Source organism: Portunus trituberculatus, chromosome 46 (assembly GCF_017591435.1).
Source record: "Portunus trituberculatus isolate SZX2019 chromosome 46, ASM1759143v1, whole genome shotgun sequence".
NCBI lineage: Eukaryota > Metazoa > Arthropoda > Malacostraca > Decapoda > Portunidae > Portunus > Portunus trituberculatus.
The window spans coordinates 33,424,934-33,440,303 of NC_059300.1; the positions used below are offsets into that span (position 1 = coordinate 33,424,934).

The 15,370-nt window shown below is 38.8% G+C and overlaps 2 protein-coding genes across 2 annotated transcripts; both read left to right on the forward strand.

Annotated features, from left to right (window-relative positions):
* Nucleotides 1-81: 81 nt before the first annotated feature.
* LOC123520118 (DNA polymerase epsilon subunit 3-like) lies at nucleotides 82-2,679 on the forward strand. The gene is made up of 3 exons (XM_045282048.1): nucleotides 82-254; nucleotides 847-1,152; nucleotides 1,618-2,679. Exons 2-3 carry the CDS (start codon nucleotides 882-884, stop codon nucleotides 1,806-1,808), a joined length of 462 nt encoding a protein of 153 aa, XP_045137983.1. The 5' UTR covers nucleotides 82-254; nucleotides 847-881; the 3' UTR covers nucleotides 1,809-2,679.
* Nucleotides 2,680-3,743: 1,064 nt separating this feature from the next.
* On the forward strand, nucleotides 3,744-12,428 carry LOC123520123 (protein RFT1 homolog). The gene is made up of 12 exons (XM_045282056.1): nucleotides 3,744-4,088; nucleotides 4,621-4,704; nucleotides 6,414-6,616; nucleotides 6,748-6,937; nucleotides 7,385-7,624; nucleotides 7,806-7,946; nucleotides 8,232-8,351; nucleotides 8,726-8,836; nucleotides 9,039-9,175; nucleotides 10,239-10,367; nucleotides 10,717-10,837; nucleotides 11,645-12,428. Exons 2-12 carry the CDS (start codon nucleotides 4,639-4,641, stop codon nucleotides 11,861-11,863), a joined length of 1,677 nt encoding a protein of 558 aa, XP_045137991.1. The 5' UTR covers nucleotides 3,744-4,088; nucleotides 4,621-4,638; the 3' UTR covers nucleotides 11,864-12,428.
* Nucleotides 12,429-15,370: the final 2,942 nt, after the last annotated feature.

A 15,370-nucleotide genomic window follows, 5' to 3' on the forward strand; every position in this document is an offset into this window, starting at 1 on the left:
AAAAATGTGAGAGAAGCCAATAAAAAGTTTGATGTGTATATTTATGTACTGTAGAAAAGAAGCAAACTTGTCATTAAGACAAAGATCAAAGCGTGCTGGGCCAACCTTCAGCTTCTCGCGCGTAAACGTGAGGTGTACAGCGGTGTGGTGTGCTGTTTACCTCTATATACTGTGCTGTTCTGGTTACTCTGCCTCACACACACACACACACACACACACGCCGCCACATATTCCAGGAGGTGGCCTGACTAAGGGTGAGTGTGTGCAGTATTGGGGACGTGGCCAGTGATATAGGTGGTAGTCGAGGGAAGAACCAGGTGAAAACTGCCAGGCAAACCCACCAACCATCACTACATGATTAAGTTCAGGGGTGGGGAGACTGCCTAGCTTAACCAGTGAGTTAGCAACAAGGTTTTCTAATGAAGATTGTCAGTCTTAACTTTGCGGGCTATGTGTGGTGTGGCGAAGTTTTCGTTGCAAGTGTACTGGCTTAGCTTGCTTCGCCTTGTGTGCCAAATGCGCTCCCCTTAGACAGTAGTTTGGTGTTGCTGAGCACTCCGAAAAACTCAATGGTTTGGAAGGATCGTAAAGCTGTGTCCTGTTATTCATGAATTTTAAATCTGTGTGCTTCTTACATCAGAATATACCAGTTTTATATATAAAGGTTTTCTTTTTTCTTTCTTTTAGTGCTTAAGATTTTCCGTATATATCCTTAGGATGGGTGATACTATGTGATATGTGTCACATTATTTTTAAATATGGAATTTCATAATGAATTAATACTAAAGCATAAGAGACATGCTTAGCTCAGTAGGTTATTTCATGTTTTTTATTATCTTGCTTTAGCATTGTTGTTGAAGACAGACAAGCTACACACTAAGATGGCAGAGCGGCCAGAGGATCTGAACCTGCCCAATGCTGTCATCACGCGCATCATCAAGGACATGTTGCCGGAGGGTGTGGCCGTGGCCAAGGAGGCGCGCTCTGCCATTGCCCGTGCTGCCTCGGTGTTTGTATTGTTTGCCACCTCATCAGCAAACAACTTGGCTCAGAAACACAAGAAGAAGACAGTCAGTGCTCAGGACACATTCTTAGCCTTGAAAGAGATGGAGTTTGATAAATTCATTGAGCCACTACAAGAAAGTTTAGAAGGTAACAGATTTTTTCATACAGTGAGAAACAGCATGAAAGATAGGTACTCATTGGGTATGAAACCGTTCCATAATTAGTTGAAACTGAACTGAAATTTGTCTTCATTATAGGACTCCTACTTTTCTCCTCTCCCTTTTCTCTTTCTCCATAACCTGTACCCTACAGTTTCATGTCTCACTGTAGTATTACTAAACCTGTAAAGCTTAGATTGTGAGATTTTGCTTTATTCAAGTAGTAAAGGTTAAGATTAATCCTCCTGCATTGTTAAGGATTATAAAATTATAACTTTGTTAACTTATTTGGAGTTTAAGTTATCATTGGTACCAGGAGTTTATTATGAAAGTTTATTGAATCAGCATTCTATGTAATATATAAGTATACAGTTTGTAGCATTGTATTGTAGGTAATTTATGATTATTATGCATATTGTTTTAGATTTCACATAGTTTTGTATTTTCATTTCAGTTTACAAAAGATCTCAACAAAACAAAAAAGAACAGAAAGAAGCAAAGGCCAAAGCAAAGAAAGCTGAAGAAGCAGATAAAAACTCAGGCAGTGTTGAAGACAACAGTGAGGATGGCGACGTGTCCAACACGATGGAAGCTTCATTGACGACGGATAAAGAAAATGATGATGTGATGGAAATAGCAGAATAGTACCAGTCAAATATTCTATTGCCAATAGTGTGAGACAACCTCTTTGTACTACATTTGTATGTGCTTTAGATTTTTTATTTAGTTGTTCAAGCATATTTAACTGTAATTGAATAATGACAAGTACAATGTCTTCAATAAGGAATAGTATTTTGTATGTAGTTATTTCATCATTGTCATCATTATCTTCATCCTCTTCAAATTTCCAGTTTCCAGTAGACAGGCTGAGATTACTGGCAATGTTCAGTGGTCATTGGTGGTATCTGTACAAACTGAGTGATTTGTTGGACGTTGGAATTGTGAAGGGGAACACTCAGATTGTTTGTCAATATTAATAAGATTGTGAAAAAGTGTTTTACGAGTGAAAATGAAGGTGCTGATGGGAATGTTACTTGAATGGAAGAATATTATCAAGTACAGCTTTGAAAGACTAGTAATAGAGGCCAAATCCTGAACAAGCCAGAAAGAATTGGTTGGGTAGGAAGAGGTGGAAGCTCTACTGCCCTGATCATCCCTCCTTGAGAAAGGAATGTGTCAGAGAGAAATATTGGTAGTGTCAGGTAGACAGTCTCATAAGCTTCTGTATGGAAGGTTGTATCCATAATATACCTCTCCCCATGTAGACCTAAGAGCTAAAGTACATGTTAAGTTGTACTAAAAATTGTGTGTGTGTGCGTGCGTGCCTGCCTGCCTGCCTGCCTGTGTGCCTTAATTATGAAGATGTTAGCTTGTTATGTGGAAAGAAAGGGATCAGAAAATTATTGTCAGTGAAGCAACAGAATTGGTCATGTACTTAGGGTAGTGTGGAGCAAGGAAGACTCCTGATAACAAATGCCTAGCTATCCTATCCATACAAATAAAACCAAGAGATTGTTTTTATGTATTCTTCTAACATACCTCATAACAGGCCAGAACTTGGTGGCTTGTGTGAACCTTGGTTGATGCCGTGACTGACTGACTGACTAAGTGATGGATTGATGCTGGCCAAGTGACTGGCTTGTTTGATGTAAAAAAAAAAAAATGAACACAAGAAACAAATTTGAACTCCATCCAACAGAACTTGTTATTGTAGTGAGAATAATTAATGTTGGAATGAGAGTTAGAAGTAACAAGATACATATACATGATGATGAGTGAATCATGGGTATGCAAAACTTTTAAGGTATTAGCCTACAGGTGGATAAAAGAAAATAAGAGTAAGATCTAGCAATGAAAAGGAGGATAAGTAAAGACAGTAAACAGATAAGTGCAAGCAAAATGCATTGTAAGGAATCCACAGCCCCCCCCCCCTCAGTCATATTGTAAATATTCTCCTGCGTATAACATAACATAACATAAATAATAGGATAACAAAGGGCCACCAGGGCCCATCTAGGTTATCCTGTATCAGTCGCACAGCGACCTCGTCATCAGTACTTAAAGATACACAATACATTATATACTAATTCTAAATAATTGGCCCATTAACAGGGCTAAGTCCTGCAGCGAAATCCTCTAAAATTTGTGGTCCCCATACATGGGGATCATGTCTTGTGTGTGTGTGTGTATGTGTCAGCAGCACTTTGCGCTCTCTCTCTCCCTGAGGCAGTTGTGTTGGCTCAATCTTTTTAATATTTTAGACATTCTCCTAAAGTGTCTTAATGAGTTATAGTGTTTGATCTGTTGAGTGCTGCATCTGAAGTACTGATGTGTTCTGGCAGTATCCTATTGGTTGAAAGTTGTTGCAGTGACTGATGAGATGAGATACCAACATCCTTATGATAAGAAATCTTTTGTGTGGTATGTATCTTCGATTTATTGGAATTGTGGATGAGGATGTTAAAGCCCGTATAAAAGTTCCGAAGTTGTGGACATCCGATATATTTATTTTCAATATGTTTCTCTTATATGTATACAGCCACAATGTTAGGGGCAATTTGCTGGTATTCACCATCATGAGCACGAAAACTTGTAAGATTGAGATCAAGATTGTTTTGGTTAAGGAAAATGTCAGTGTGACGTGCAATAACAACAGCTGGCAGGACCCCGCCATAGTGCCAGGGCACCGAAGGATCACTGAACAATCACAGGTCGAAACAGCAGCAGTACCAGCAACATCAAAGTGTGTGCTTCACTGCTTCCTGTCCCTCTTGCTGGTTGCCGCTGCCGCTCGTCCATCACGACGCCCACCCGGCACATGCCGCATCGCTGTCTGCCTCACCAACGCCAACCAACTGCCTGACAGAACCTCACAGACACTGTGCTGAGGCTCATCCATACACCAGTCGAATAACCAGCAGGAAGGTGTGTGTGTGTTTCACTGTTTGATCTGCTGCAGTCTCTGACGAGACAGCCAGACGTTACCCTACGGAACGAGCTCAGAGCTCATTATTTCCGAGCCTCGGATAGGCCTGAGACCAGGCATACACCACACAACGGGGTAACAAGTCACAACTCCTCGATTTACATCCCGTACCTACTCACTGCTAGGTGAACAGGGGCTACACGTGAAAGGAGACACACCCAAATATCTCCACCCTGCCGGGGAATTGAACCCCAGTCCTCTGGCTTGTGAAGCCAGCGCTCTAACCACTGAGCTACCGGGCGTGTGTGTGTGTGTGTGTGTGTTTCAGAATAGCACAGGTGTCACGTCTGTGGCAGCCTCTCAGGACCTCACTCAGCTGGGGCTCACATCCAGAGAACTGTGAAAAATGTAACAGTTTTATGTTGGTGCACACTTGCATGTATTCTTACATGGTAACTCTAAATTCTTGTGGAAGTGCTCACTAATACAGTCATTATATTATGTGTCACTTATTTTGTTTTTTATTAACAGAGTCAACACCCATGCAGAATGGCAGACCCCCAGACACTAAAGAAGGGAGCTCTTGTGGCAGCCACCTATGATACTTTGCTACAGGTAGGTGGCCTCACCTCCTGCCACAAGTGTATGCAGAAGGCAATGCTCAACAGGAATAGAGAGCTTCTGAATGGATTAAGGAAGAACTGTTGAGCCACATTGAATGTCACATATTGTGCTTTCTCTCATTAAAAATCTTGATTGCAAAATTGATTTCTTAGCTGCTGCTGAATTAGCTTCCATGAGTTTTAATGACCCTTAATCTTACAGATTTTTGTGATTCTTTCAAATTCTGATTAAAAGACTTTCTTTACACATTAAACTGTAGCTCTTCTGAGCAGACTTGAATAAAATGCTATTCATCTCATTGACTATCTGGAGCTGTGTTCAGTCTCAGTATGGTACAACCACTTGGTACTTTATGGTAACTTCTCTGCTTTCTTATCATTACTATTTTTATTTTAGTGTATTGGACTATTTGTAAAACAATGATAAGTGAATTTTTGGAGATAAGATTATATTATCAAAAATACTTCTAGGCACAACTATAAATTTGCCATAAACTGTTCAAAAAAAAATCTGAAAACTAAATGATATTGGTGTAATTGTAGAATTCGCAGTTTGTGGAAGGCCAACTCTCATATTATTCAATAATATTTAGATGCTATGTACTTGCTTGAGAATCATGGCCATATACAGGCAAACCCCGCTTAACGAAAGGGTTACGTTCCTAAAAAACCCTTCGTTAAGCGAACCAATTATAACAAGTTTGACCCCTGACTTGAGCTTCCATTGAGAGTAAACAAAGTGAGAGTGCATCATAGTACAGTAAAAGGTTTAATGAAAGTAAAAATTATGAAGTTAAACATTTAAGCAGTTTAATTTAAGACTAAGTCATTATAATGTACACTAATGTATGTATGTAAGTAACTTTATAATGTTGATCTTAAATTTATGAAGGGAGGGAGAGTGGAGCGGGAAATACGCTAGCTGGTAATCTGTGGAATGTAAACAAAGGGCACATCATTGTATCGCATACAAAACTTATGTACCACATTTCCACAAGGCTTTCCATTTTATCCATTGCAGAGTCTCAAGTTCAGGTGGTTCTTTTAGCTTGCAAGGAAGATATGATCTCACCAGCCTTCTTAATAGAGTCTGCTGACTTGAAAATGGTAGACAATAGATGGAGTCAAGCCATGGTGGGAAACAATGCTATTAGTTTTCTCGCCTCTCTCATGTCTGTGAATAATATCCAGCTTCACTTCGAGAGTAAGAGACTTCTTGGTATTCTTAGCAACGCTAGGCGACATTGCAGGGTGTTTTGGTGGCATGTAGAGCGAGGGAAGACAAACTGCTGCTGACGCTGTTATTGTTTTGAACTAGGGGGAGTGAGTGGTGCGCGTTTTGTCCACAAGAGGTGCTGGTGTATTCAAAAGCCTGCCGGCTTGCGTGATACGACGGGGCTTTCAAACTTGGAAAAAATTGCCTGGATAAAATTTCGTTAAAGCGAGTTTGGTGTTCGTTAAATAAGCAGATGGTAGTAAAAGGAAACCTTCATTGTAGCAAAATTTCGTTGTGTGAACCTTCGTTAAGCGGGGGTTGCCTGTATTTATTTCAAGAATTGCACAAAGTTGCAAGTCTAGTTCAGTTCAGTACCCACCAATATTCCATGCAAGAGTATTAGTGTGGTCACTGTAAAGTGATGTATTGTGGGGTACTTTATGCGAACAGCAACACCAGTCATAACATCATGCTTCTGTCTTCAGGTTGGCTTGCGCATCATGTCATTTGTGCTGAATGCATTTATTGTGCGCCACGTGAGCCATGAGGTGTTTGCTGTGATGACAGTTCGTCTTCACCTGCTGTATGCCACAGGGCTGCTGCTGTCTCGGGAGGCTTTCAGGCGTGCTGCTCTCAGCTCCAAAGGCTCTGGTCAGGTCTTCAAGCTTATTAACCTGATATGGATTGGGTGAGTAGGATAAGAGAACATTGGAGTGTGCAAAATTGAGGTGTAGTATAGCATGGCTGTGTCAATGCTGAGTGAGATTTGGACAAAACATAACAGATAACAGTAATGGTAATGTTCTGTCTGTGACGCAGGTGGGTGGTGTCGGTACCAGTGGGATGCCTTGGGTATGGTGTGTGGACCTGGGTGATGGCACAGCCCCCACTTGCAATAGCACCACATTACGAGACAGCAGTTGTCTGTGTGGCGGCCAGCATTGTGGTGGAGGTGGCAGCTGAAGTACCCTTTGTCCTGGCAGAGCTGCAGCTGTGGAACAAGACAAGGGTGAGACAATCATTTCCTTGGAATATTCTTTTAAATGGTCTCTGTATTAATGTAGATTATCTTGTTTTAAAGATTTCAAGAAACATTGTTTGTGGTTAGGATTACAGTAATATTACCATTACATATGTGCTGACCTTTTTTTTCTTTTTTTAGAAGTTTAGAGAATGTCTAGGTACATATTACAGTCAAGAATATTGAAGAACTTGTTCACATCTCTCCATCCATGCATCTATTCCTGTGCAGAATGGAGATAAGCTACTCAAGCTTAATAGCTTTTTCCACTGACTGTACATGTTTTTTATCATGTTCTGCTTTTGGTTAAATTAAATATTTCATTCTAACATAGTCATCATCGAGATTAGTGACATGTTTCACATTATTTTGATAAACACTATTCTTTCTATTAATATGGTAGTATCAAAGATTTGAACTTTTCTTTTGACACAGGTATCGATTGAAGGTCTGATGCAAACACTGCGCTCTTTACTGCTGGCAGCTTTTATCTTCCTGTGGCCTAGTCAATCAGTGCTCCTCTATGGGATTAGTCACCTGTTTGGCTCCTTTGTCTATGCTGCTTCCTACTACATCCTCTTTGCCTATGTTCTACGCAGAAAAGGTGGAGCTAAGACATTGCCTGTCCATAGTTTTTGGCAGCTCTTCCCAACCTGGGAACAAGGAAAGTGGGTGGTGAGTCTTAAGAATGGTTAGTCATGATGACAAGTGTGCATTGTTATATTTTTCTAATCATCAGTTTCATTGTGAGTACTAGATTTTGTTTTTGCTATTTCTGCGCTTCTATTGTGATGTGATGTTTTCACTGAACAGCAATTTTGTATGTATGGGTTAATAAATGCTATTATCATGACAGCCAAGTGTTGACAAGGAGCTTGGAGGGTTGGCCTGGAGCTTCTTTCAGCAAGGTTGGTTGAAAGAAGCACTCACTGAAGGAGAATTCTATCTCATGAACTTCTTCCCTCTCATTTCTTTGGCACAACAAGGTGTCTACCAGGTGAGGCACATTCTTTGAAGAAGCCTATTAGGACTATTGAGAGCTGTAATTATTTTCATTTATCATTCATGTTGAGTATGTTTCCTGAACTGAACAAGGTAGATAAGAGAAAGCACTGAGCACTTGTTCATTATTTTATGAAACTCTGTTGGTATACAATTACTGCATTACATCTTGCTGATAACAATGCCGTGGGCCAGACATACAAAAGTTTCTGAATTGTTAGAAGATAAATAAGGTGATCTTCTGTTGAACCAACATCATTTTTCATTCTGTGGTGAACAGGTAGTGAACAATTTGGGATCCCTGGCAGCACGTCTTGTGTTTCGCAGTATTGAAACAGCAGCGTACAAATATTTTGCTCAGATGATGGACCGTGGCAAGCCAGTGGCTGAGCAGAACCAGGTGAGATCATTGTGTGAACACCTTATAGTGCAAGTCCAGTCTGTTCTTGATCTCTCTTGAAAACTGTTGTATTTAGGTTGTGATGAACTATTTTTTTTCTTTCTTTTTTTTTTTTCACCAATTCATGAATAATTGAAGTTCATAAGTACTGAGTTTGTGAATTCAGGATCTATGGTGCACCATGAGTCAGCTTATCTGTTCAGATCAGTCATTATTTTATTTTTTTCTGTTGTAGATGCCCACTGTTCTACTTTCAATTCATAAGTTATAGTTTTAATACTAAATAGAAGTCTTGCAATTTTTATTCATTTGGCTTTAGTCATCTGTGTTGTATGATGCACTATAGTATTTATGATAAAGCTGTCTCTTGTCAGAAACACACAGCAGAGGTTGTGCGGTTCCTGTCCACCCTCCTGCACAGCCTGGTCCTGGTCAGCCTCATCATTGTTACTTTTGGCTGGTCTTACTCTAGCCTGGCTCTACAAGTATGTCTCACTATAGAGTAAGCAAATATGAATGACAAATTTATTTTTAAAAGTTTTCTTGCATATCCTTCTTATAATGGAGTACATCTAAGAAATAACACCAGGAATAGTTGATACAACATCATTAATGGAACACTGCCTACTATAGTACTGGTTGTTAGGAGGAGTTTAGTAATACATGACTCTCATCTCTCATTTCTAGCTGTATGGAGGTGCTCATTTGAGTGAGAGTGGGACACACCTCATGCGAGCTCAGAGTTTTTATGTGATCTTCCTGGCCATCAATGGCATCACAGAGGCCTACACCTTTGCTGCCATGAGTGACTCACAGCTCCAACGGTACTGCTGCTGTTCTTTTTCATATAAGGGAGTTTTGACATTAGTGAATATAATTTTATTTCAAACAACACATTTTTGAGTCATAACTACACAGCTTGTTTTACATGTAACTACTATAGTCTTTCCACTCTATGAAGTCCGTTCAGGGTGGGGCAGGAATGGTCGTTTACAACTAGCCATGCTGCCAAATCAACATTCGTATACATGCGTCTCTCTCTTATTTATCATCCATGTGGTGTTTGAAAGTGATATTTTATGTATTGCGTGTATAGTAAAGGAAGTTACATAGTACAATGAGTGTTTATGTTTACGATGATAACGACGATTTGCATAAATTCTATGGCATGTGGCAGCGTTTTTTTCCCATGTTGCCACGGTGGTGGTGGTGGTGGTGGTGTCCCCTTTCATCTCTCCGCTGGGCGCTGGGTCAAGTCAGGCCAGGCCAGAGTTACCAGGTTGGCGGGTTTCCCGCCAAATGTGTTTATATATATATATATATATATATATATATATATATATATATATATATATATATATATATATATATATATATATATATATATATATACCCACACACACACACACACGCACAAAAGGGATTTTCTGAAAGTTTGAGAGAAAATGGACCAAAAACTAAGGTGCCGGAGTATTATTTATTATTATTCATTTCGACTTTTTTCCACACTACCTAAATAATAATAATGATAATAATAATAATAATAATAATAATAATAATAATAATAATAATAATAATAATAATTACAGAGAGAGAGAAAGAGAGAGAGAGAGAGAGATTAACAGATGGGTGGTGGGTTGGTACTTAATCTGATAATTGGGAGTCGAACTGGCAACGTCGCACTCATGGGAATTCCAGAATGTGCCCTGCCCTGAACAGACTTCATAGAGTGGAAAGACTATAACTACTACTCTGCACAAACTGTAATATAAGACTAACTGACAAACTCAAGGGAGAGAAAGGTAAAATCTTTGGCTTCTTATGAATACTGTATGTATTGATGAGGACATTTGATACTCAGTGAAAGCTAATCTCAGAATATTTCAGGTTCAACCGGTTCTTGGTGTTCTTCTCTATCAGCTATGTGGGCAGTGCTGTATTGCTGACACAGGTGTTTGGTGCACTTGGCTTCATCTTTGCTAATTGCATCAATATGAGTCTCAGGATAACATACAGGTGAGCCAAACTGTTGTGTGGGTAATGTAATAATTGGAGGGAAAGGAAAGTTATTGGATCCAGATAGAGATTTGTCACTGCTAGTATGTATATCATTGATAGCTCAATGATTTTATTTTAATAATGTCAGGTTCACAAAGATATGGTTTGGTCTTCATTTATCCTTCCCTAGGTAATATCTGTTTTTTACAACTCACTCACTCAAGGCTATAGTAAAGTTCTATAGTTTAGAGATTTGCTGTTTACTATCTGCACTGCATTTTACATGGTTTGAAATGCCTCCGATAATGTAGAGCTTGATTTATGTATTTATTTTTATTTATTTTTTTATTTTATTTTATTTTTTCAGCTTGAGATTCATTCACATGCAGTACCAGAACAGTTGTCATGACCCTCTGGCCTCACTGCTTGTTCAGCCAAAACTTCTCCTGGTGTTTTTGGCTGCTTGGGTCATCACATCAACCTCTGAGGTTTGTTAATTTATTGTTTATCATAGATTTTTGTGGTTTGATGAATAATTTACATCATAGTTTAGTTCAAGAGTTAATCTTGAAAGTTACCTTCGCATTTGAAGTACTCGATTCATACATAAGATAGAAAATTGAATAAAAGGTTAAGGAGAATTGTTTGGTTTTCAACAGCAGAAACTTTTAAATGATAAGATGTATCAAGAACAATTTATTCTTTTAGAAGTGGCTTATTTAATAGTGCCACTTTATATACATGGAATAGCTGAGTGTAGGGACAAGCCTGTGTCTGTGTCTTCGGAGAAATTTGGGTGTTTGTCATGTGTTGCCATTATGTTTGTGTTTATTTTGCCTTTGTTCTATTATTTGTCTCAGTTTCCATGTCTTTTATCTTTCTTGCATCAATTTGCCTCTTCACATGGCTAGAGGTAGTCAAAATATACTTCTTTCAAGGTGTGTGTGTCTGCATATCATGTTGCCCATCATTTTCAAGGCTCTTCTTTATCTGTTTTGTCATATGTTTTCTCTTTCTGAATTATTAAGTTCTTGGAATGCATCTTTACCTTAAGTCAAATAGTTTTCACACACCAGTCTCACAATAAACACCTCATCTACTCTTTCCATCTTCCTGTCAAGCCACTTTGATCATCTCCAGTCACTCACCTTTTACCATTTCTAACCAGCATAATCTAGGCTTTACCATACATATTATTTTCTGTGTTTGAAAGACCTATACCTCTAAAATTAGTAATAATATATATTTATTTCATATGGATCCTGTATAATTGTGGGAATGCCTTTTGCTTTCAGAGTATTGTGCATCCCCTGAGTACAGTGGTTCACATAAGCATTGGGGCCTTCACTCTGCTGGGTGTGGTGTTTGGCCTGCGGTGGGAGTTGAGGCCACTGCTGGAGAAGGTTTTGGACTCTATTGCCTCAGTCATGACAAAGTTCCTCCCAGTAAGGTGGCACCACTGCCTCCAGGTGACATTGTTGGGTTCTGTACGCAAAATTCTGTATAACACGTGATCTTGGTAGAACAATAAATTTAAATTAATTTAAAATGAAACAGATATTGTATTTATGATGAAGTACATAAGATTTCATAGCTAGAAAAAAATATGCATCATCATCATCATCATCGTCATAGTCATCTTTGGTAGCCTGTGATTCTACCTTTGTCTAGAAAGATCTTTTAACCTTCTCACTTCCACCTGGCTTGAGGAGTGACGGATTGGGAATATTACAGGAACTCCTTCATTCCTTGTTCTGGATCACACTGTAGTTGATAATACACTCACAACATTATAAATACAATTCATAATATTTTCATGTCTAATCATACCAATGTATAATACATTTTTCAATACCCTGTCACTTCATTATATCTCTCTCACTCCTATTCCATTCACCTCTAATGAATCAGTTAACCACTATTCTCAATCATTCATCCCAATCTCTGCTATACTCTGGAACTCCCTATCTACTAATATAAGGTTGGCATTGCCATATATTAACTATCAAAATTCTGAACATCTTCACTAACACTTGACATAATATTGGAAAACATGTAAATAAAGAAAAAAAAAACTCAGTTTTATTTATTTTGCTGCAGTAACAAGGTCACAAGACCACAAACAAGCAGCAATAATTCAAACTGATGCCTATATAAATGCAGGTTAAAGAGAAAAGACTGATGTATAACATGAGGTGAGTCATGCCACGAAGGAAAGGCTGGAAGCATCAACTCCATATAAGACCATAATGGGAGTAACAACTAAGTGGGACTTTCCTTTTTATTTTTACTGTTTATGATGCCTATGGCCAGCTTTCCCTTCTTACATAAAAAAAACAAAGGCCAGTTTAAAGGTGTAGCAGAAATATCACTAATAGTTTAAAGGTTAACAGAGGGTGTGAATAGTACATAGCGAGGTGGTCTGTCTAGAGCCTGAACACCACCACTGGCCTGACAGTGACAGCTGTTGGCCAATAAGTGTCACCCACTCACTATATTTTGGCCGCCTCAAGATACAACTCAGTTCTAGCGAGACACCATGGAGTGATCATGGTCTCTTCCTTGGGTAGTGGGCGTGTGCACACACACACACACACACACACACACACACACACACACACATAATAATAATGTTGCTGCTGCCCGTACTACTACCACACTCCCTTGCACAATTCCATTCCCCATTTCTTTGTATCACTACACTCAGGGCCAGCCCAAGCCTCCATGGGGCCCTAAGCGAAATTGTATTTGGGGGCCCCCTAAGTAAATAAACAGGTAGACAATGTTCTTACTGTAAATGTGTCATGTTTAATTATTTTTGGTTTAAAAAAGGTGCAACGGCAATGTGGAACAATAAATTGTAATGCGAAAAAAAACGTGACACGCTAGATTTAAGCAACAAACTTTGCACACTGGTTGTTTGGGTTCCATGGAAGAATATTAGAGGGTGGTGTCCGATCTGCAATACCCAGGAAAAAAAAATGGCCATCTGAAGAGCATTTATGATCCCATATAGATACTACTTGATTGGATTTAAGGGTGATTTAGCACAATCTATGGGTGATTTAATTACAAAGAACCACATAACATTACTTATAATACATTTTTACAACTCCATATTGTCTCCATATCTTTGATCATATAGAAATATTCATACATGGGCGAAAAATAAGAAATAGGCTACAATATATTCTTTATTGTTCTTGGGGGCCCCCTTGTGGCCTCGAGGCCCTAAGCCACTGCTTACTTTGCTTATGCGTCGGGCCGGCCCTGACTACACTTTATGTATTTCAGGTGGAAAACAGCAGAAAATGTCCGAGAAACACTGAAAATTGAAGGAAATGTTGGTGAGATGACACAGGGGTTGGTGGGGAGAGTCTTGGTCTGGGTTATGGTGGGCGCTGGGTAGTCTGAACAATGATATACATAACCATTACCTTATTGAACACAGCAAGGGGCTACTTATCTATTTTGGTGGTTGATTCTGGCTTTGCTTCACTCTTTTGGTCTGGAAACACAAGGGAGTGTAGGCAAACATTAATAGACTGACCTGCGTGGCAAGGCAAGGCTGAAGTGCCCTGTGGCCCAATATTTACGCACGTAATTCATTTAAAAAATCGCGAGAAGGAAAGAAGCGCCAGGACTGAAATGCACTACATTTTTAGACGTAACAAATATTGTTTACAAAGCGATGTCCAACGAACCGTTTATATTTCAGAATAACGGTGCCATAAACACAATATAATGTCGAGAAGGAAACTACAGCCACGCTACATTGTTACATTTTTTTAATACATTTTTTTTCCTTTTAGGCCAAATAAAGAAAACCCAGATTCCTCGTCGAATAAGGATTTATTTTTTCTATTTTGGTACAATCTTTGAATTTGAAACTACTTACGAATATAATATAGTTAGACAAAATTTTATAGAATATTACTCGGGTCATGTTTTTCATATCTTTTAAGTCTTACTTCAAGCACCAAAACAATTCTAGGTGTGCTAATTAAAGAAAAAAAATAAATTATAGTTTGCCAAAAGTGTTATTTTAACGATCGTGAAACGAAACATAGCTGGACACGATCTTATTACAGATTATAACTTGAATCACATTCCAGTCAATACATAAATATAAAACCAATGCTAACTCCACTAATAGACGATAAAAAATCGTGATGTAGAGCCAAAGTAGTTTTTATGCACCTTTTCTCACCGCCTCCATCTTCCTTCTCCTCCCTCGCCTCTCCCACATTCCTTCCCATCCCTCTACCTCTATTTCTTCCATCTATTCCAACACACCAAGCTCTTAAAATATATGAAATCACTAGAAAAACACACAAAAAAAAAGCCGCCCTAATTAAATGACTTGGCTGCAGGAATACAACGAGACCTGGACAGGCTGATAGCATGGGCAGACAGGTGGCAGATGGAGTTTAATTCTAAAAAGTGTCAGGTTATGCATTTAGGTAAAGACAACACAAACTTTAGCTATGAGATGGAGGGATGTTGGCTAGAGGCAGTAGAGGAGGGAAAGGATTTAGGAGTAGTGATAGACAGGACTATGAAATTTTCAAAGCAATGTTTAGAAGCAAGAAATAGGGCAAATAGGATCCTGGGTTTTATAAATAGAAATGTTAGTTATAAAAGTAAGGAAGTGGTGCGTAGCTTATATAATTCCTATGTTAGGCCCCATTTAGAGTATTGCATACAGGCCTGGTCACCCCATTATAGGCAGGATATCAACATGTTAGAAGCAGTTCAGAGAAGAGCAACTAGGATGATACCAGCATTAAAGTGCCTGGAGTATAGAGATAGATTAAAGGAATTAAACATGTTTTCATTTGAGAGGAGATGTATAAGAGGAGATATGATAGTTATTTAAAATGTTCTCAGATACAAACTACATAGATGTGAGATCTTTCTTTACCTTAGAGGAGGGAAGTAGGACTAGAAATCATGGCAGGAAGATTAGAAAGCAAGGCTGCAGGTTAAATAGAAGAAAATATTTCTTTAGTCATAGGGTG